A 22,464-nucleotide genomic window follows, 5' to 3' on the forward strand; every position below is an offset into this window, starting at 1 on the left:
TGTTTTCAAATAATTACGGGAACTTCAGATTCACCGTGCGCATGTTGATTAAAATTAAACTCAAGGTGGAGACGTTTTTGTCTGGCTGTTTAGCGGTTCAGATGAATGCATTTTAAATGCTGCCCCCTAAATACATAACATAATTGCTTTGTTTTTAGTTGAGATGAACAGTCAAGTTGAAACCGTAGAGGAACCAACGGAATCCCAGACTGAGAATTAATTGTAGGTAAGTCTGTTCATTTTTAAAGCTCTTTTGATCAAATATATTGAGCAGTCATGGACTCTCCGCTGATAAACATTATCTGTGATTTTATATGCAAATAATTAAAAGAAAATTTCACATGGCAGCGAGGGTAATAAATTCAGACCGATTCATATGTAACCTTTGTGAAGGTTTTCAACCCACAGGAGAGAAGAGAACTACATATCCAGAAACGGCTCTCAATAGCAGGGTGGCTCATCTACCTACCAGTGTACAATTACTCTGTCATCCCCAAACTCTAGAATTCAGGACACCCCCAAGTTGTTAATAGCAGTGGCTGTGTTCCCCACCTCTCCCATCAACTATCAATGGGCTAGATCCTCATATGGGCAATAGAACTGCCGTCCACATTTTGTGGGATCCCCATGTTGTGAGCAGAGGGCTCCTGCAGTTCTTATATTGGCAGCAAATGGGAAAAGAACTTCTGCCACCACAGGGACCACTGTTACCTTTGTCCCTGCAAAGCCCGTCCATACTCCATTTGTCTCTGCGAAAGATTGGGTAATGCCTCCTAGGGGCTGCTCTTGACAGGACGTGTTATGTATCTGCAGAAGAAGAGGAGGGGGAGCAACCACTGCATCTGTTCCTTATAGAATATAAGATCCACAAAGACTTCCTTGTGGGAGACGAGTAATCATCACTGAATATGTAATGCACAGAGTTGTAAATGGAGAAGGGGGAGGGTTAAAGAGGGTTATGATTCAAACTATTTCGGTTGAGCAGAGTGGCTTGCTTCGTATAAGATTTTTAAAATATAAGTTTCGGATAACAGTCGCCACATAAACCCCACAGCAGGTATTCTCACGTAATCTCCCGAGAGAGCTCAGCTATGTAGCTTTAAATCAGCAGTACAGCAATCTGCGAAATTCAGGAGTTCTCGAATGAACAGGCTCAATCACATCTTGAGCGTTTTATTCTCGTCGGAATTCCACTTGGCTCTCCTGTGTCCGTATTCTGGGAACAACCGGATTGTGTCAGGACAGTTGTGTGCCCTTCATTCACGATTGCAAAACATCCCTTTGGACTTGGATGCCTTTTTCTTTTGATAAATACTTTTTTATTTTAAAAGGCAAGATAACAATATATTTGGGACACAAATAAAGAGGATGGAGCGACAAAGTTCTGCACAGCCAGCAAAACGGCACTACTCCATCTGGTTAAGGGCAGGGGCAAGTAAATAAAATCAAGTCCCCGTCCCCCCCGCACACACACATTTTGTACCACAGATATTGGCTGGAGAGATAGAGAAACGAGGCACAAGAAAGGAGTACAAACAGAGCCCCCAATGATATTGTTTTACCTGTTTTATCCTTTTTACAGTCTTTAATGTTTTATCAGAGTTTTGTATTACGATTGTTGTACTTGACTGGAGCTCGATTGGAGAGGGTGGTCTATAAATCAAATCACTCAGACACACACACTGAGAAGAGAGCACAAACCATATTCACCAAAAATTCTTATAAACCATCTAATCCGGAACAGGAAGTCATCCCCTTCATTATAAGCCCCAAAACATTCTCTGCAAAATACAAAACTGCAGGCATTTTACACTTCAAATTTAAACGTCTAATTTCATAACTAATATGTTCTGCAGCTATTTTATTTCATCATTACTGCATTTTCCATATTTTTCTTTTCTTCATGTTTGCCAGAACTTGCAATATACCCCATTTTTAAAAAAAGTAGTCTATATTCAAAACTTATTCTGTTTATGCAATAGAATACATTTATATACATGATTACAATACATTTTAATTTAATTTTGAACTGTTTCTCATTCTAGGTTTATCTCCTGCTTGCATAAAAAAGTATTCCATTTCTCCTCAAATTCTGAAATTGAATTATTTCTCAGATAAATTTTTAATTTTGCCATTACTACATAGTCAGCAAGTTTATTTTCCCATTCTTCTAAACTTGTACAGACATCTGATTTCCATTTTGCTGCATAGATTTCTCTGCATAGATAATTCTTGTCAGCCTATATCTACACATCGCTGTCAAAACATTTAGTAATTTACTTGGTGATATTCCTAATAACATATTCTTATCAGAAGGAATTTAAATTTTAATATATTCCATATTATTCTATGAATTTCTTTCCAATGTTCTTTTGCTTCTTTACAAGTCCAGACTTGGCTGCCTTTTGAACAGTCCTGCTTTGGGTTTTTATCTGGTTTAGAAAGGAAGCGATGGGCTGTTGCAGAGCCTGGTCATGGGGAACACACAAAACACAAAAGAGGGACAGCCAACCATGAGATTCCTGAACAGAAACCAGGAAAAGTTGCCAAAGCTGAGTCACACCCAAATTAGAAAACATACTTCTGAGATCTCTGCCAACAAAAGGGGGTCCCAGCAAGAACATGCATTGTGCCCCGGGACTCTTTTGTAATGCCTACTACAAGACACCAATACTATAAATACCATCAGGATATGTTATTTACATCCATAATAGGATTTCCCGTCTCTCCAATCCAAAGATAAAAGCTAGTGACAGTCTTGCCACGGATATTTTAAAGAGTCTTATTACGGTGTGTACATTTTGTGTCCTCGTGGGGATTCTTGCCGATATACTGCAATGCTGCCGATGGGAGAGAGAATGGTCTTTGGCCTCCATTTAGAAAGTTGTCAAGGGTTAAAGGGGGAGGGATTCCCCGTGCATCTGGAATAACAATTAAAATGCTACATCTGACACCCCTCCTCTCCATTTCACCATTATTTTAACCCATCTTCCCCTTTGTAATATTTATATTCTAAAAATTATGTTTGTCCAAGCACCTGCATTTTAGAAACAGAATGCAAATCTATGGCCTTCAGTGAGTAGAAAATATACCCAGCTTAATAAAAAGGTTTTATTCGCCCACATCACAGGTTGGTGAACTGAGTTATTTATTCTTTCAGTGGCTGATCCACAAATGCCTCAAATGGCAAGTGGAGAAAATTAAGAAGGAGTGCATGCAAACGGGGCAAAATGGAAATCAAGTCATTGTCCACAGCCAGTCTTTCAGATCTTATTTTCCAGGAAGGACCTCATTGTGACCTACAAAGATGCAAGGGCCTAAGATAGGGATGGCCAAACTGTGGCTCTCCAGGGTATTGCTGGCAGGGGCTCATGGGAACTGTAGTCCATGGACATTTGGAGAGCCACAGTTTGGTTGCCCCTGACCTAGGAACTGATTTGGTCTACTTTTGTCTTTTAATACTTAAAGTGCTGGCCCTTGTTAGAGCCATGTTTCTGTACTAGAGGAACCATTGTTCTTGAGTTCTAGGCTTTCCATTTCCAGTTTGGGAAATACCTGGAGATTGGGGGGGGGGGGACTGAGGAGAACATGGTTTGGGTGGGGTGGGGCCATCAACAGGGCAAAATCCTCCAAAGTAGCCATTTTCTTCAGGGGAATAGATCTCTTTGATCATACCAGTTGTAGTAGCAGGAGATCTCTGGTGGACATCTGGAGGTCTTCCAAGCATCCCTCTCTATCCCCAAAGTCTCCTTTGACCCCAGAAATTCTGGCATATTACTTAGGCTGGAGTTACACCCAGCCTCCAGAACCTTCCTTCAGTCACAGTGGCTCATGAGCATCCCTCCCTGAAGGTCCCCGCTCCCACTGGCACTCCATTAAGCAGCAGGCACAATGTAGGTGGAGGGGGTGGGAGTTAGCACAGCACTCTCATGATGGCACATCATTTCAGAAACAGAAGTGGCATCACAGCATCATGCTGCTCTCTAGGAATTTCACAAAAAAATTATGTTGAAAAGCCATAGTAAATTTCAAAGTTCCTAGAATGCTGTACAGTGTCACGACGTCACTTCTGGTTCTGAACCAGAACTTGCAGTCCATTTTGGAACTGGAAGCAGAAAGCCTTGTTTATAGACACATAAAATAAGATGCCTTTCCCCCCAAGAAAAATAAAAGATTGGCCCCAATTTTTTAAAAAAAGGGGGGGGGCAGTAGAGAAAAGGTAAAATGCAGGTAACAAGAAAATGGAGACCTGAGGAAACTGAAGAAAACTCAGGAGAAGCAAATGGGTGAAGGAATGGAGATGTGATAAAATGCCATCTGGGCAAAGGAGAAGCAATATAATTATTTCTTTTTAAAAGATAACCAAACAGCCAAGAAGCATTGAAGCAGGAGGGAGAGAAAGAGATGAAGGAATTCTCTCACCCACGCAGGTATGCTGGTATATCTGATGGGCGTGCAGGGAAGAGCTCGACAAGATGGAAGGAGGCGTCAGAACAAAGACCCTCTTTCATAGCAGGCCTTTTGCAGAGCCTGGTTCTATCGCCTTGTCAGATCAAACCCTTTCCCACATCTGGACTAAAGAAACTGAAAGCAACTGCTAATTGGAGAAGCCTGAAGACCCTCCTCTCACTCATATTTATCTGTCTTTCTGTGCTGTTTAGCAGAGTCCCTCCCCCACTTTAGCAATCCATAATAGAAACTGCCAAAAACTTGGATTAAAAGTAGATTAAAATCTGGCCACTGATGGAAACTTCTGGAGTCATAAGAATACTTCCCTTCAAACATTGTTCCTCCTCTTTCATTTCTTGTCTTTCATTCAATAGCATTGAATAGCAATTGTCTGCTGTTGGTGTCATTCTTGTAGCTTCTTTTTGGTTCCTGCTAAGATTATCCAAATGGGCACATAAGATGTACGATGCCAACATAGCGGTAAGAGTGCCAGACTAGTATCTGCTTGACCTGAATTTGAATCCCCCTTCTGCCAGGGAAGCTCACTGGGTGACCCCTAGGCCACGGGTAGTCAACCTGTGGTCCTCCAGATGTTCATGGACTACAATTCCCATGAGCCCCTGCCAGCAGTCGCTGGCAGGGGCTCATGGGAATTGTAGTCCATGAACATCTGGAGGACCACAGGTTGACTACCCCTGCCCTAGGCCACAGGCTCATGAGAATTGTAGTCCATCTGTAGAGCGACAGTCTGGCCGCCCCTGCCCTAAGCCTCTCTCTCTTGGCCTAACTTAGCTCAATGGAGAGAGCTTTGGTGGCCTCATTGCAGAGGAAAAAATCAGGGTATAAATAAACATATAAATCCATATCTCGCACAGACATCTGCATTGATTTGAGATTAATAAGTGATGCAAACCGTTCATTCTTATTTATTAATGCAGGGGTTGACGTTTTTGCATGTGGTATTCATTAGAGGTGATCAGTATTGATTCCCCTTCCTCTCCCCACAACAAGACACCCTGTGAGGGAGGTGGGGCTGAGAGATCCCTGGCAGAACTGTCCTGTGAGTCCAGCTCTAGCAGGACTGTGGCTGGCCCAAGCTAACTGTGACAATTCTCTGATGGTTTAACTCTATAATGCTAGAGTACTGAATTACTTATTTCATTTATTTAGAAAAAGAGTACGTTGCCTCCTCAAGGAACCTGCCCGAGCCAGTTTGCAAAATAAAACATAACAAAAATATAAAACATTAAAAAGTTATTAATTAAAATCCAGAATTAAATCCAAATTTCAGTTGCAAAGTTATTTTGGTATCTTGCTGACTATCAGTCTTTCTCTCTTGATTTTTGTATTTTCCCCCTGCGTTCTGGTTTCAGTTTGTTTCTTGTTCTTTTTTATTCCTGTGCTGATGAACAGTACATGCAAGGACATATACAAATTGTTTTTAAAATCTGTTTAATAAAACCAGAGGAGGCTTGACAAAGTCAGACAATTGTATCAGGATTTCATTGGGGGAGCATTTTAGTCTAAGTGCATATGCATGGGGGTACATTGTCTGTGCCAGGAAGGGGGGGGGGAGGTCTTGCAAGTCATCAAACTGAAGATATCACAGTCTTCTCATGCATAGATTTTGAAAGTAATTTCAGACATTCTTCCAAGCTAATCCAGAACATGTGGAGGAGCAGAACGTAGGGGAGAACTGAAGCCTGGAGTTTGAGTCATCCATTGATCCCTACTTCCTGTACCTATTTACACCTTTGTAATATATTTGCTTAATCTCAGAGTTGGAAGGGTCATCCAGCACAGGAACTATGACTATCCCAACAATTAGACATCCAACTGATACCTTGAAACTTCCGATGACAAGGAATTCACCACCTCATGGGGGAGACCGTTCCAGTGTCGAACGTACCTTACTGTGAGGAAGCTCTTCCTCAAATTGAGACGAAGCCTCCCTTGCTGTCCTTTATATCCATTAGTCCAGATCCTGTCATCCTGCATGACAGAAAAGATCTCTGCCCAATCCTCCACATGTCATCCCTTCAGGCATTGGAAAGTGGCAACCATATTGCCTTGCAATGTCTTTTCTCTGATTCCCATCCCCTTTAGCCTCTCCTCCTAGGACAGGGTCTCTAATTCCTTTGGCCTATGCTGAACTCCCTTCATTTGGTCAATGGTTCAGCATCCTTGGAGTACCCCAAGGATCTGTCCTGGGGCCTGTGTTGTTCAACATAATTATAAATTAATTAAATTTGCAGATGATACCAAACTGGGAGGGGCAGCAAACACAACTGAAGACAGCAACAGAATACAGGATGATCTTGATAGGCTCGAGAAGTGGGCTAAACTGAATAAAATGAAGTTCAATAGGGACAAATGTAAAGTTCTGCATTTAGGTAGGAAAAACCAAATACGCCAATATAAGATGGGGGAGACTTGTCTTGGCAGTAGCATGTGCAAAAGGGATCTAGGAGTCTTAGTAGACTATAGGTTGAACATGAGTCAGCAGTGTGACTCGTTGGCTAAAAAGAGGCTGATTCTGTGAAGGCAAAGGGGTGGCAGGTGACAGTGGGTGAGCGATTGGGATGTGAGTGTCCTGCATAGTGCAGGGGGTTGGACTAGATGACCCATGAGGTCCCTTCCAATTCTATGATTTAATGATTTTACTGATAGCCTTCCTAAACTGTAGTGCCTCAAATGGAAGGTGTTGTGTCCTTCAGCCTTGTGTGTGTGTAAGGGAAAAGAAACATGGAAGCCGTGTGGATCTTGCTCATTGACTTGATGAATTCCTTTCTGTGTCTCCACAGCAGACCAAGATGAGAGGAGAGATCCAAGTGGTGAACCTGAGCTGTAGTCACGGGTGCATTATACGACAACATTCTGACTAGCGGAGGATGGCAGCACACCACGGAAGTTAAAAACGGGACGGGGGGGTTGGGGAGGGCGACTATGGGACAGGGAATCTTTACATGTCTTTCTTTTCTCTATTTGGGTTGGCTCAGTGAACCCCATTGAAGCTTCTCTATTTTGGTTGTAAGCACCCTGTTAAATTTTCTTTGCTTCATCCCCGCCTCTTTCGGGTACCTTCCTCTGAAATTCCAAGGCAACATGTAGAGGGGGGCATTTTGTCATTGTCTGAGAGGGTTTTTTCCCCCGGAGGAGCAACAAAGCCCTAACATCTGTGATGACCCCAAATCCAAACAATGCTGTTAGCACTACCAATACTCTTTGCCCTTTTGGTTAACATCCTATGCTTGTTAACATTTTTTTCCTGCTGCCACCAAAGAGTGGTAGAAGATCTAGGAGCGTGAAGCTTTGTGTGCGTAGAAGGACTCAGGGCCAATTCAGATGTTGCAGCCCCTCTGGTTACTGCTGTAGAAAAAATGCCTGGGGTAGAAGCCTCTCCCAGAGAACCATAAGGAAGCCTGAGGCTGCAATGGGACTTATTGGAGAAGGCTAATCTATTTGATTCCCTGGCCTGGATGGCCCAGGCTAGCCTGATCTCCTCAGATCTTGGAAGCTAAGCAGAGTTGGCCCTGGTTAGCATTTGGATGGGAGACCTCCAAGGAAGTCCCAGGTCTCTGCACAGAGACAGGCAGTGGTACACCAGCTCTGAATGCCTCTTCTCTTGAAAGCCCTACTGGGTTGGCATAAGTCATCTGCCACTTGGGGCAGTTCCCACTGCAACACCTGATGAGAGGCTGACTCCACAGTGCAGGGGTGACCGTAAGTGGCCCTCTTTTGAGGGTCTGTAATGTTTCAATTGGCTCTCAGACTAACTTTTCCACAAGGCCCATGGAGATGAATCAGCTCCCATGTTACCCACAGGGCAGGCCGGATACAGATGGGAGGAGGGAACATTGTTTTTTCCAATGAGTGCTCATTCCCAGTGCCGAACAATGCACCATTCTTGTTCAGAAAGGAAGGCAAATTTGTTTTTCAAGCACTGGATTAGGCATCGTTTGTTTCTTTTTTGCATTCTGATTTTCAAGCCTCGGAGCAGAATCAGGTTGGCCCCTGCTTGGTTTTGTTGGACCTTCCTTATGACAATCAAGCAAGAGAATTTTTCCATCTCCACAGTGAGCCAACTCTTTCCTGGGCTGCCTGCTCACAGCACATGGCCTGCCTCCCTAGGGGTACGTCTGCACATCTTCGTACATTGTCTGTTACCAGGTCATTGTCCCTGTTGTATCCAGACCATGAATACAAATGCACCTCTCATATTTCAATGCCCCAGGAGTCAAAGAGATAACAGAAGTTTGGCATCACACACATGATAAAATAATGCCTTCTGTCATTAACAATTACTTGTCATCCTTCCTTGTAATTTTCAATTGCACCCTTTTTAATACATAAAAATGCAATTAACAGTTATTTGACGAGGGTTGTCTTACCATATGTCATCTGTTCTGCTAGCAAATGCTGTGCTCGACTTTAAAAACAAGAATTTTTTATGTTAATTTTTTTTCCCAGCCACACTGTAAATTGAACGGGTACCCGCCTCTCAAGATTGATTGAGCACCCAGGGTGCATCCAGGGTTTGATATTCTGTAAACCGTTTTCCAACTGCTGTTAGAAACAATTAGAATAATGATTTTGTATAATGAGATTCTGGCTTTTCTTAATTACGCATCCTTCCAAAATACAGCAGCTTCCAAAGTCCTAAAATAATAATCTGCTGGCTTGCAAAAGAATTAAAAATGCAGTAAAAGGTGAGTTTGCATGAAGGAAACTGGGAATCTAGCACACACACAGACATTTGATCATTTTTTTGCTTCACATGAATGAGGCACTAAATTACCCTTATATGGAAATCTTTTGTCTGTTATATTCCCATTGGAATGCAGTCTAGAAAGGGTCAGTGGGTAGAATTCAAAGACTGTAATTCTGAATGTGACCCACAGCTGTTACCTTTTGAGCAGCATTTGTGTATTTGGTTATATGAAAGGTTAGCTTTTTCAAGCACGGAGACATGATGAACCATAAGTAGGTATTTATTTGGAATCCTATCTAACGTCCTAAATAACATCAATGTTCCAATTCACAGAGGTTTAGTGTGTAAGAAAGGACATCTAAAGATTGACATGACTGATTCCCTAAGCCCATGGGGGTCTTTTTGCTTGTGTTTCTTGAAAAGCCCCCCCCCAGTGCCCTGTAGCAGACCTCCTTTGAAGCTGAAAGAACTTTTGAAAGTGGATTTACCATATGGCAGTGGAGAATGAGGGAGCTTGATGTTCAAACAGTTTTCCAGAACATTTTTGGGATCCTGGTCACCATATCATTGGGCTTTTCTGCATTCTCATTTTACTACCTGGTAAGTTCTTGTTTCTCCCGAAGGTTTTTTCCTATTCCATATCTCTTTTGCTCCCTCTACTGTTCAATATTGCAGTTCTTTATATCTGGCATAAAAACCTGCAGGGAGAGGCTGGACATAGACCAGTGTAATATCAAATCAATCACTAGAGGGAGCAAGCACATGAAGAACAGGGGAGGAAACCCTGAGGAAATAGAAACTTACAAGCAAAGGAAATACGAATGCAGAAACGCCCATTGTTCGACTCGCAATTATTCTGATTGCGTAAAATGTATTTTCCTTTTCCATTTACCTGCGAAGTTCTGGAGCCTCTCTTCCATCCATGCTTAATGGAAACATGCAATTTCTTTCAGCTAGAGTTTCCCTTTGTGTTAATCTGTAGTTCCAGGTTGATTTCAGTTATGATCAAAGGATACACAAGCTAATCATTACAAATGGCTCCAAGTTAGCAAAAAATGATGTGCATATGTGAGCCACCTTAAGGGACGAGATGAGTGTGATTTAAAAATGCAATCCTTGTGGTTGCTCAGTTGATGGTCCTTATTAGCTCATTGCCTGTTCCGATACCCTCCTAGCAGAGTTGGTTGGTCCATTCGGCTCTCAACCATCATATGGGTGACCTGGGGGAATTCCAGGTCCCTCTTTCCTCCTTCCACCCACCAGCACGTGTGTGCACATGTGCAGCAATTGTACAAACCTAGCCCTGTACATTGGGATGTGTCAGTCAGGCCAGTGTCCATTAGAGCCATATGGGTCCCTCAAAACAGCCTCTGTAGATAATGGAGGAGAGATCTGGCTGAGAGCCATACCCCATCATGAATTACTTAACAATGATCTCTGCAGGGAGCTCTCGATATTCTAACCCTTTGCAAGGGTTAGAATACAATCAGCATGCAGAAGATGCTCCTTCCCAATTTCAGAGAATGTTGTTGAAAGTAGCACAAAGTTTTACTCTCTGGTGCTCACCTGTATACCAATTGGACCAGAGATGAGCAGGAAAAAGGAAAGATTGAAAGAGGAGCACAGGGAAACATGAGGCTTGTTTTTCAAACTTCTACAGAAGATTGGCTAAAGTCTCATCCCAAGTAGCATTACCCACCTTCCAAGCCCGCTGATTTTAGATAACTTGGGTGTTGCTCTACGTAGGACAGCCCTGCTAATAAACACCTGCTTAGGGATTTCCCCTTCCTAGAGCACGAGAGACGTTTTCTTGCCCACTCCACTTCCCTTTGGTCCTCCTGTCTGGCTCTGTTTAGGTTCTCAGACGCTGCAGCGAAGTGTGACAGCCAAATGCCCCCCCACACACACACACGGAATAGCCCTGTTCACGTGACAGACCACAGGAGTGTGCATACATCCGTTTATAACAGGGGTCCCCCAATGTGGTGCCTGAGGACACTCACCCACACCTTTCCCAGTGCCCACCCTGTATTTTTAAAAAGTGGGTGGGGCCAGGCAGGGCTTTTGCTGAGCAAAGCTTCTGATAGGCCATTAAAGATTTAATTATCTGTGCAGATTTTCAAAACATTTCTTTGGCAGCAGCTGCCACAGCAGGGCAAGGATCTTCTCTGTGTGGCTGAAGCTAAGCTGTGGGAGCCATTTTATGGCTGGGCCTGCCTCCTATGGCAGCCATTTTGTGCTTTGCCCACTACACTGTCCCAAGGGGCTCACAGCGTTCTGCAATTCAGCCGCCAAAGTGGCCGTTCCCGCCCGTAGCAGCCAGTGCCGCGGGAGGGGGGGAGGTCAACACATGCACAGACGCAGGCTCTGCACCTGCCTGTGTGCATTGACTGGTGCACCAGCACCCATGCCTCCCCCCCGCAGCGCGGTGCTGGTTACTACAGGTGGGAACGGCTGCTTCGGCGGCCAAACTGCACAACCCTACGTAGCGACCCCTGGTTTATGTGAAAGAGCCACTATGCTCGTGGGGTTTAAACTCCCCCGTGAGTGTGACATGAAAATGTCTCTGTGCACGTGTAAAGAAGACTCAATTGTACACTGTGTGGGGATCATACGTGTGTTGATCGTCCTCCTGCAAATACAGGAAAGGGACCGGCCTGTCTATGGCCTGGTTTCAGACTTACGGCTTGCCTTTTTCTTATTTGGGACTGCAGGGTTATATAACTTCAGAATATTTTTTTAAGTGAACAAAATAACCTAGGCAATACGAATATCCCCACTTTCTTTCTGCTAGTGCTACGCAAGCTTAATGCAACCCAAATAGATTTTCTTAGAGCTTTAGAGGAGCGCATGTTCCGTAGGTTCTACAGGGGATATTAAAACATGTAAAAGGATTAGTATTTACACAGGGATTTACTGACATGGGAAAGATGTACCTCCACCCCCTGCGTCCACAGTGCATTGTGGACAATAGAGGCCCAGCTCCTCCTGTGTGCATACAAATGCTGCGCTTTCATGTAATTGTTCTTTAATGCGATCCTTCCATGCTGGAGAATGACATTTGGTTCCAGCAACTGTTTTGGCCACCCGCAAGCTCCCTTTCTGTAAGAAGTTTTCAGAGGAGATGTCTGTTAATATTGGGGCACACATTATTTGCCGTACCTAATTGTAAATCTCTCCCCGAAACACTGGCGGGGGAGCCTCTTTTTGCTTCTGCTTTATGACTTGATTTGGGAAGGAGGAAATAAACCAGAGATATTTCTGTATATGCAGTGCATGTCTGCTTTGCTTTTAAAAATGACAAAAGTTAGCAAAAATATGTTGGATATATTTTCTTGGGGAATAGGGTTTTTATCATACAATTCATCAAGGATTTGCCTTACCCGGACATTTGTGATATAAAGAAAGTCAGGAAAAAAATGTAATTTTCTTGATCAAAAAATATGTTTTTACTTCAATGCAAATAAATGTAGCCTCTTGCTTGCAAAATATCTTCTAACATTAAAAAGTATAAACCGCTCTGTAGGGCTCACACGAGCCTCTTTTGTGAATCTGACAATTAAATGCCGGATTGGCTGATGACTCTGTCCTTGTTCCTCTTGTCTGTGCCAGAACATAACTGAGAACTCAAAACAAAGGATGCCTTCATATTAAAAATGTTTGTTAAAAGCTAAAATCAGAATAAAACTTGTTCTGAGGATGAAGCCGAACTGCTTGTGTCTCTAGTTTTTGCATGCTGCGCATTCAGAGAATCCTAGAGTTGGAAGGGACCTCTTGGGTCATCTAGTCCAACCCCCTGCACTGTGCAGGACACTCACAACCATTGTAACCTGCCACCCCCTTGAACCCTCTGTGGGGTCAGGCCAGAATTCATTGTCATTCGATTTCCTTGTTGTGGGTTGCTGTGAGGAAAACAACCCTCAGTTGTCATGTGCCCACATGCTTCTTTCACTCTTGCCCCTGAGAAGAAGAAGAGCTGGATTTTTGTACCCTGCTGTTTACTACCAAAAGGAGTCACAAAGCGGTTTACAAACCCTTCATCATCTCCCCACAATAGACAACCTGTGACGGATGTGGGGCAGTGAGAAATCTGAGAGAACTGGGAATGGGCCACAGTCACACAGTAGGCCTCAGGTGTCTCTAAGCAGTTTAAAATCACGTTGTTGTTGTTGTTGTTATACCACCCTCCCCAAAGGTTCAGGGCAGTTTACATAAAACTTATAATCAAAGTGCCTTCCCTTCCTCTCCCCATAATAGGCCCCCTGTGAGGGAGGCAAGTGTAGGGGCCAGCCCGTATTCAACTTGGACACCCCAGACACGCTCCTCCCACAGGGGCATTTCATAAATATATAGAGGAACCATGGATAAGGATTAATTCATTCCCACCCATTTGGGAAACCCTTCAAGGTTTGTCAAGAAACCCCAGGGTTTCACAAAACTCTGGTTGATAAAGCTTGGCTTAGCTTGATAAATGTGTTTGTGTGGGAGGGTGGGGGAGCTCTCAAAGGATTCAGGAGATGGGGGCATGGGAATGGTGTCTGCCACCTCTGCCAAAACTATGTTTGGGTACAGGTTATCTCCATTGGCATTGAGCCCAGTCTGAGCAGTGGTGTTTGGCACTTACTTTCATTTTGCCGTAAGAAGTGATGGGAGGGGGTGTCAACTGAAGTTTTCATGCCCAAAGTTGGGATGGGGGGAGCAAGTACATACAGAAAAGCTTGTTTAGTCTTAGCAAGAAATTGAAGATGTTCTGTTGGGCTTTTGCCTAAATACAATGATTTTCTTCAACAAAGTCTTGTTATTGGGAATATTGACTGGAACCTCACAGTGGTACTAAAAAACAATCCATTCACAATACAGATATAACCCATGGGAGGGGAAAAGCTAAAAAGGGGGGAATAAACGGCCCCGGAGAGTTACATTCTTGCATGGCAAAGAAGGATGAATCCCGGAAACAGAGTCCATACAGAAATTCTTCAGACAACCCTCCAATGATGCGGTCAAGGATGAATTGCCAGACGCGTTAAACAGAAGTCTGGAGGTACTTGTCATTCTGTTTGCCACTGGTTTGGCATCAGCTGGGATTGTGTTGCAATTCCAGGTATCGTGTTTAAGAGAGAGAGAGAAAAAAACCCCCTAAGCTTCCAGGTATCGTGTTTAAGAGAGAGAGAGAAAAAAACCCCCTAAGCTTCAGAAGATGGGCTGTGATCCTTGACATTAAAAGACTGGCAAAAGGTACTTAGCACTGAAACAGTTTAATAGTGCCAAACAATTTCAAAACTTCAGACACAAAATCAGTAGGATTATTATTATTATTATTATTATTATTATTATTATTATTATTATTATTATTATTATTATATTTATACCCCGCCTCCCCCCGAAGGCTCGAGGCGGCTTACATAACCCCGTCCCCTAAAACCATAAAATGACAATAAAAACCAATGATTTACAGTAATTGTAACAGCAATGGCGTAATCTACTCATTTGCTCTCCGCACCCTCATCTACGGCGGGGGGTGACGCTCTCTACCGCCAGTTTGTGAGGGGGGGGCTGATCTTCTTTCCGCCCGGACTCAGTTATAAGCCTGGCGGAAGAGCTCCGTCTTACAGGCCCTGCGGAATGCTGGTAATTCCCACAGGGCCCTCAGCTCTTCCGGGAGCTCATTCCACCAGGTTGGGGCCAGGACCGAAAAGGCCCTGGCCCTAGTCGAGGCCAGGCGGGCTTCCTTGGGGCCGGGAATGACCAGTAGGTTAGCCCCCGCAGAGCGTAAAGCCCTGCGGGGGATATAGGGCAAAAGGCGGTCCCTCATATATGCTGGGCCTAGACCACGGATGGCCTTGAAGGTCAAAACCAAAACCTTGAACCTGATCCGGAAGGCGACCGGTAACCAATGCAGCTGCCTCAGAACTGGCTGGATGTGAGCCCTCCATGGTGTAGCTGTGAGGACTCTAGCAGCCGCATTTTGGACGAGTTGCAGTTTCCGGATCAAGCCCAGAGGCAGGCCGGTGTAGAGCGAGTTACAGAAATCTAGTCTAGAGGTGACCGTCGCATGGATCACTGTGGCCAGGTGTTCGGAGGACAGATAGGGCGCTAGTAGCCGAGCCTGGCGAAGATGGAAAAATGCCCGGCTAGCTACCTGTTTAACCTGTGCTTCGAGTGTTAGTGAGGCATCGATGGTCACCCCTAAATTCCTGGCCTGAGATGCGATATTAAGTTGCGTCCCAGCCAGAAAGGGTAAGCGCGCTTCCTGATCTGCCCCCCTACGGCCCAACCACAGAACCTCCGTCTTGGAGGGGTTGAGTTTCAGGCGACTCTGCTCGAGCCATCCAGCTACGGCTTCCAAACATCTGGCAAATGGATCTGGGGGGGAGTCTGGGTGGCCATCCATGAGGAGAAAGAGCTGGGTGTCATCAGCGTACTGGTGGCAACCCAGCCCATAGCTCCGTACCAGTTGAGCCAGAGGGTGCATAAAGATGTTAAATAATGTAGGAGAGAGCACCGAGCCCTGTGGGACCCCACAAGGGAGCCGGTAAGGGCCCGATACTTCCTCTCCCACGGCTACCCTCTGTGTCCGGTTTTGGAGGAAGGAGCGTATCCAGCGTAACGCTGTACCCCTTATCCCCGTACCGGCAAGGCGGCTCGCTAGCAGCTCGTGATCGACCACGTCAAACGCGGCCGACAGATCTAAAAGAACTAGCACAGCAGAGCCACCTCGGTCAAGCTGGCGACGGAGGTCATCCAACAAGGAGACCAACATAGTCTCCACCCCATGACCAGGGCGGAAGCCAGACTGGTATGGATCGAGTGCCGAAGTATCTTCCAGGAATGCTAGGAGCTGGTCCGCCGCAGCCCTTTCCACCACCTTACCCAGGAACGCTAGATGCGCTACTGGGCGGTAGCTTGCAGGGTCATGTGGGTCCAGGGATGGCTTCTTGAGGAGAGGGCACACCATCGCCTCCTTCAGCACCTCAGGAAACTCCCCCAACTGGAGAGAGCAGTTAACAATATCCCTGAGCTGCTCACCTATCCGTCCATCCCTCCCCTTAAGGAGCCAAGACGGACAGGGATCAAGGGGGCAGGTGGTTGCCCTCATCCTCCCCAGCAACCCATCCACTTCGGATAAAGAGAGCCGCCTGAAGCCATCAAACGTTACCTCCAAAGGCGGCCAACGGGCCTCTAGTTCATTAACTGTATTAACTGTAGCTGGAAGGGAGTGGCAGAGCGACAAGACTTTATCCGCAAAATGGCTCGCAAATGCCTCACAGCTGATGGTCAAATTCCTACTATTTTGGCTCCCATCTTCCAGGGCGGTAAGAGATCTAACAACCCTAAATAGTTGAGCTGGGCGAGAGCTAGCGGATGCAATTTCCGCAGCAAAGAATTCACGTTTAGCCGCTTTCACTGCCATCTCATACGCCCTCATAAACGTGCGATGAGATGTTCTTGTAGCCTCGTCACGGGCCTTCCGCCACACTCACTCTAGTCGTCTCAATTCCCTCTTCTTCTCCCAGAGCTCCCCAGTATACCAGGGTGCCCGTTTGAGTCGAGGGCAGAGAAGACGTCTAGGAGCAATCTCGTCTATGGCAGCCGACAGGCGGGATTGCCAGTCCTCCACCATGGCCGCTAACGAGATGCCGGGAGGTTTCGGGTCCCGCAGAGCATTCTGGAAAGCAATTGGATCCATGAGTCTCCTTGGGCGGGCAAAAATGCACCCGCCGCCCAACTGGGGAGGGGGTGGGGTCTTGATCCGAGTCCACAGGGCATAATGGTCTGACCATGGTACGGCCAAAGCTGTATCCAGAACCACCTCTATCCCTGCCCCAAAGATCAGGTCGAGGGTGTGGCCGGCCTGATGGGTGGGCCCAGCAACAAATTGCGAGAGCCCCAGCGTCACCATGGCCGACACTAGGTCCGAGCCAAGTCCTGGGGGCAGCGCGTCCGCATGGACATTGAAGTCCCCCAAGATTATAAGCCTGGGGTACTGCAAGGCCCAGGCGGCTGCCGCCTCCAGCAGGCTCGGCAGGACATCTGGTTGGGCGTTGGGCGGACGGTATACCAACCAGATGGCCAAGCTCTCAACCGAGTCCAACCCAATACCGACGCACTCCACTCCCCTGATGTCTGGGGCCGGGAGAGCCCTGTAGGAGAAATCCTCCCGGACCAAGATTGCCACCCCCCCTCCCCTCCTATGGACCCGGGATTGGTGCAGGACCGCAAACCCTGGGGGGGCAAGTTCCTTTAAGGCGACTGTTTCGCCACCCCTCGCCCAGGTCTCAGTCACGCACGCAAGGTCGGCCCCAGACTCCGTGAAAAATTGTTGCAGAGTTGAGGCCTTGTTGTTGATTGACCTTGCATTGCACAGGACCAAGACCGGGTCCACCCTTGCCTCCTCCCCCGTATATCTGGGGATGGGACGGAGGTTAGAAGGGCAGCGAGCATGCCTCAGGCGTCTGCCATGTAACCACGGCTTGGCCCAAGGACTAACACAAGTGCTCTCTGACCTTCTCTTGTCTAACCTCCTCCCCCAGCCATATCGCCCTTGACCCATTATGGACAAGATCTCGGCCCCAACTTGGGCCCCCCCTAGTGGCGGTACCCCTCCAATCATACTCCCAGGGGAACAAACCCTCAGCTAACTAGCTGCCCTAGAACCCTAGCACTAATACTACTGCCAACCCTCTGCGTCTGATGGGTTCAGTTACTATCGTTTTTGTGCAAACTTTCCAGAAAAAGTTATTTCCTCCAGAACAGGGGTAGTCAAACTGCGGCCCTCCAGATGTCCATGGACTACAATTCTGCATATATCAATCTTCCCCGCAGAGGTCTGGTTCATGTGGTCGAGGATAGGGTTGCCAATTTCAAGGTGGAGACTGGAGTTCTGCCCGAATCACAATTGATCTCTGGACAACAGAGCTCAGAGAAAAGGGCTGCTTTGGAGGGAGGACTGACATCCTGCCCCTCTTCCTCAGGCTTCACCCCCACAAATCTTCAGGAATTTCTCAGTCTGGGATTGGCAGCCCTACCTGTAAGCCTTGTTTCCAGGTTGCTACTTCAAAATGACAACACTGTGACACCCTCCCCCCTTTTTTGGCCTGAAACACAGGGTCTACCTGAGAAGGTCTCCTCGCTGCACACAGGGAATAGAAGAAAGCTTTCTGCTTGGGCCCACAGGAGGCCCCACTTTGGGGATGGCTGCTGTCCTTCAGAGAGGGGGTGGAGACCTGCCATGGGAGCTGGCAATGCCCCACAACCATCTCACAGTATGGGTGTACTGACCAATAATCCTGCCCAGTTCACTGGGCCATGGATCCTGGCACTTACGGGAACTGAAGCCCCAAGAAGCCCCACTTGATAGGAAAACTGCACCAGGTCCCATAAAAGTCCCTGACATACTCTCTGGCCTGCCTTGACTCAAATGCATGTCTGCTTTCGGGGTGAAGCAAAGAAGCCCATGTGACGTCCAAAATAGTCTGGTGTACATCCATCTGCGGTACAGAATGACACAGAATCCCCGGTGGAGCCCTAAACCGAGTAATACCTTTCTAAATTCACTGACTTTAATGGAAACAATTGATTTTAGCTAGTCACTCTTTGCCCTGACCTGGCCAGTACTCAGATGGGAGACCACTCAGGAAGCCCAGGACTGCTAGGCAGAATCAGGCCATGGCAAACCCCCTCTGACCATCTCTCACCTTGGAAACCCTACTCAATGCACGACCCCTGCAAGCCCTTTCTCTTCCATATCACAGCCCTGTTCTTTGCTGTCACTTTTCAAAGGGTGAAGCAAGGAGGAAGAAGATGCTCAAGCAAAAGATCAGTGCACCCTGCTAAAGAGGTACACCAGTCACTTATGAAAATTAAAACAGCATCAAGGAAGTAGCTCACCAAGCAGACCCATAAAGGGACTTCCAACGGCCAAGAGATCTTTGCAACAGAATTCTTAGGAGCAGCAAAGCAAATTGTTGTTCTGGAGCAGGGGTAGTCACTGCGGCCCTCCAGATGTCCATGGACTACAATTCCCATGAGCCCCTGCCAGCGAATGCTGGCAGGGGCTCATGGGAATTGTAGTCCATGGACATCTGGAGGGCCGCAGTTTGACTACCCCTGTTCTGGAGGAAATAACTTTTCCAGGAAACTTTGCACAAAAACGATAGTAGCTGAACCCATCAGACGCAGAGGGTTGGCAGTAGTTTTGCCTGGGCCTGATCCAGCGGGCCTTAACATTAGCCTGACATTCAGAAAGTGAGCCGTAAAGATTTTTCCATCACGGTACCTTCAGGCCAGAATTTGTTGCACCGTCCACATTTTTACTCTTAATGGTACCAGAACGGGGTCATTAAGAAGTTGTCAGCTCTATCCAGAAGGCAGAGGATTTTTCCTCAGAGAATTATAATCTGTCAATATCTTAACAAGCTACTGAAACAAGTTAACAAGTTCCTCCACTAAAATTTAAACGGGCCGTTTTCTGTCTCCCTTTCAAAAAATTAAGAGTATATAAGTCAGCTTTACGTGTCTCCTCAAGAATGAATTATATATTATATGGATTGTACATTATATGTTGACCTTCAGTTATAGGGGGAGAGCAAATCAATGGTTGTGGATCATGGCTCTGCAGAACAGAATAAGAATGTAAGAGAAGCCATGTTGGATCCACCGCTCTGTGCCACACAGTGGCCAAAATCCAGGGGCCATCAGGAGGTCTAGCAGTAGGGCCAGAACTCCAGTTCTCCCATAGTTGCCTCCCCAAAGCACCAAGAAGACAGAACATCACTGCCCCAGATGTAAGACAAGCCATGTTGGATCAGGCCAATGGGCCATCTAGCACAACATTCTGTCAAACAATGGCCAAAATCCAGGAGCCATCAAAAGATCCACCAGCAGAGCCAGAACTACAAGAACCCTCCTACAGTCCCCCCCCCCCACCCCAAGCACCAAGAAGACACAACATCTATACCTTGGGGCTAATCGCCACTCATGGACCTCTGTGCTCCAAATATCTAATCTCTTCTTGAAGCATATGTGTGTTGCCACCACCACTTCCTGTGGCAGTTCATTCCACATGCTAACGTCTCCTTGGGTGAAGAAGTATTTCTTTTTATTCTCCTTAATTTCACCGAGTGTCTACAAGTTCTTGTATTGTGAGAAAGGGATAAAAGACCAAGAATCCCTGGTAGAATGCTAACGAGGGTGACACCTTAGAAGCCAGGCTAGCCTGACCTCATCAGAGTATCAGCTTGGCATGCAGAAAGTAGAAGGAGAACACGAAAACAATACAACAAAGCAAAAAAAAAAACCAATAATTCGGGTGGCTGACTATATCTTTGGAAGGAAGGATGGCATTTCTTTTAAACAGCTATGAGAGTTGATGCTGATCTGGAGCAAGGGTAGTCAACCTGTGGTCCTCCAGATGTTCATGGACTACAATTCCCAGGAGCCCCTGCCAGCAAATGCTGGCAGGGGCTCCTGGGAATTGTAGTCCATGGACATCTGGAGGACCACAGGTTGACTACCCCTGATCTAGAGGACAGAGGCACCACAGGCAATCCGATCACTCAATCTGATCCCTCAAGCAACACTTAGCTAAAACAGCCATTTAGAGCAGGGGTAGTCAAACTGCGGCCCTCCAGATGTCCATGGACTACAATTCCCATAAGCCCCTGCCACTGAACGCTGGCTGTGCCTGGTGGAAGGGAAGGAAGGTTAGTGACACAACCCATTCCACCCCGTTCCGGTTTGCCCTTTCAATAGAGCTGTATTCTTGCATAAATTAGGCCAGATGGGTTATTGATGTGCAGGACTCTGTGGGAAGGGCCTGCTCACCCTCTCATACTCTGCCGCTTGCCCACAAGAGGGAGGGGTGTCAGGGACACGTCTCGTGGCTGGCAGAAGGAAGGGGAGGGCCAGTGGGTATGCAAGGGTGGTAGTAGGAGGAGCAGCTGCCTGGCTGCCTGGTTGTGTCGCTCGGCTTATGCAGACATGCTCAGGAAATATCAGATGAGCTTGAATCCCACAACCTGTGACTGGGGGTGCAGGTAGCTCACTTTCTTAGCAGGTGCTGCTTCCTTCTCTTTCTGCTGAAGAGGGGGAAAGCCGCAGACTCCTTCTAGATGCCTCGCCGACCCACGAGGGTTCAGGGACCCCCAGCTGGGAGTGACTGATCTAAGCTGTTCAAGAGACCTCCTACCAATTTGAACCTTGCCTGTTTTAATATCTCCCTAGCACTAACCTAGCTATGGAGGAACTAAAGCCCTACGCCGACATTTAGCAAAACTGTTTAAAATTTAAACAATTGTTTAAAATGTAAGCAATTTCTAAAACAGTGCCTTATTACTAAAACCCTCAGACCAGAAGCACTCACTTGAACGCAGAACAGTTTGTTCTAAACCAGGGGTAGTCAAACTGCGGCCCTCCAGATGTCCATGGACTACAATTCCCAGGAGCCCCCTGCCAGCATTCGCCAGCGAATGCTGGCAAGGGCTCCTGGGAATTGTAGTCCATGGACATCTGGAGGGCCGCAGTTTGACTACCCCTGTTCTAAACAATCCAAACTTCTAGAATATTTTTTAAATAACAAACTTCTAGAAATCAAACCAGATCCCAGACTGAAGATAAAGTCCAAGAAAGTCTAAGCAGATCAAGAACTCAGCCTATCCGAGAAAAGAAACCCCCCCTTCCCCTACACACACACACAGCCATCAAGTTAATCAAAATTAGGAAAATGGAACACCAGACAGAGAGAAACTCAAAATCAGAGGAACAGAAACCGAAGCTAACCCAAGCCTTAGCCAACCAAAAAGAGGTCTGTGACTTTTTGAACTGAACACACACTCACACACAGAGCAGGCTAAACCACACAGCAAACTCAGAACAGAGAACCTTAAAAGAACCACAACAGAGAACGAAAAACAAATACAAAGGCGGTCAGAAGCCGTTGGACTGCTCCAGTACCTCTGCACTCGACCCAGCATCCGCCAAGCTCAAACAGCCGTCACAAATTTAAATAATAAGACGGCAGCTTTTTCCCCAAGTGATGGGACGAGTCCCTGTCTTCTCCAGCAGTGATCTGAAGAACCAGAACGTCACCCTCTCAGGCCAGGCAGCAGAACCAGGATCACAGAACAATGGCGAGAAAAAGCCAAACTCAAACAGCACAACAATGGAAGATCAGCCAGACCTTGCTTTGATGCTCTTTGCCATGCACAGAAGAAGTTCAAAAAAGAGTTTCCCCCCCCCCCCAAAGAAAACTCCTAAATTTCTATCTGTCAGATCCTTTCCTCCCCTCTCCTGTTACCTGGGAAACA

General features: G+C 46.4%; 1 protein-coding gene across 5 annotated transcripts in view; it reads left to right on the forward strand.

The window, feature by feature from the left end:
- The window catches only part of MACROD2 (mono-ADP ribosylhydrolase 2), a 1,296,381-nt gene extending 1,283,511 nt beyond the window's left edge, over positions 1-12,870 (forward strand). For 4 of the 5 annotated variants that reach the window (XM_077316459.1, XM_077316450.1, XM_077316439.1 and 1 more), the window contains 2 exons: positions 159-226; positions 7,254-12,870. In XM_077316459.1, coding sequence (XP_077172574.1) covers positions 159-220 — 62 coding nt within the window. In that variant the 3' untranslated portion in view covers positions 221-226; positions 7,254-12,870. The remainder of the gene's footprint in view (positions 1-158; positions 227-7,253) is intronic. The other variant, XM_077316428.1, reaches the window with a different exon arrangement.
- The last annotated feature ends 9,594 nt before the right edge of the window (positions 12,871-22,464 follow it).

The sequence above is a fragment of the Paroedura picta genome, chromosome 1 (genome assembly GCF_049243985.1).
Source record: "Paroedura picta isolate Pp20150507F chromosome 1, Ppicta_v3.0, whole genome shotgun sequence".
In the NCBI taxonomy this organism is placed as follows: Eukaryota; Metazoa; Chordata; class Lepidosauria; order Squamata; family Gekkonidae; genus Paroedura; species Paroedura picta.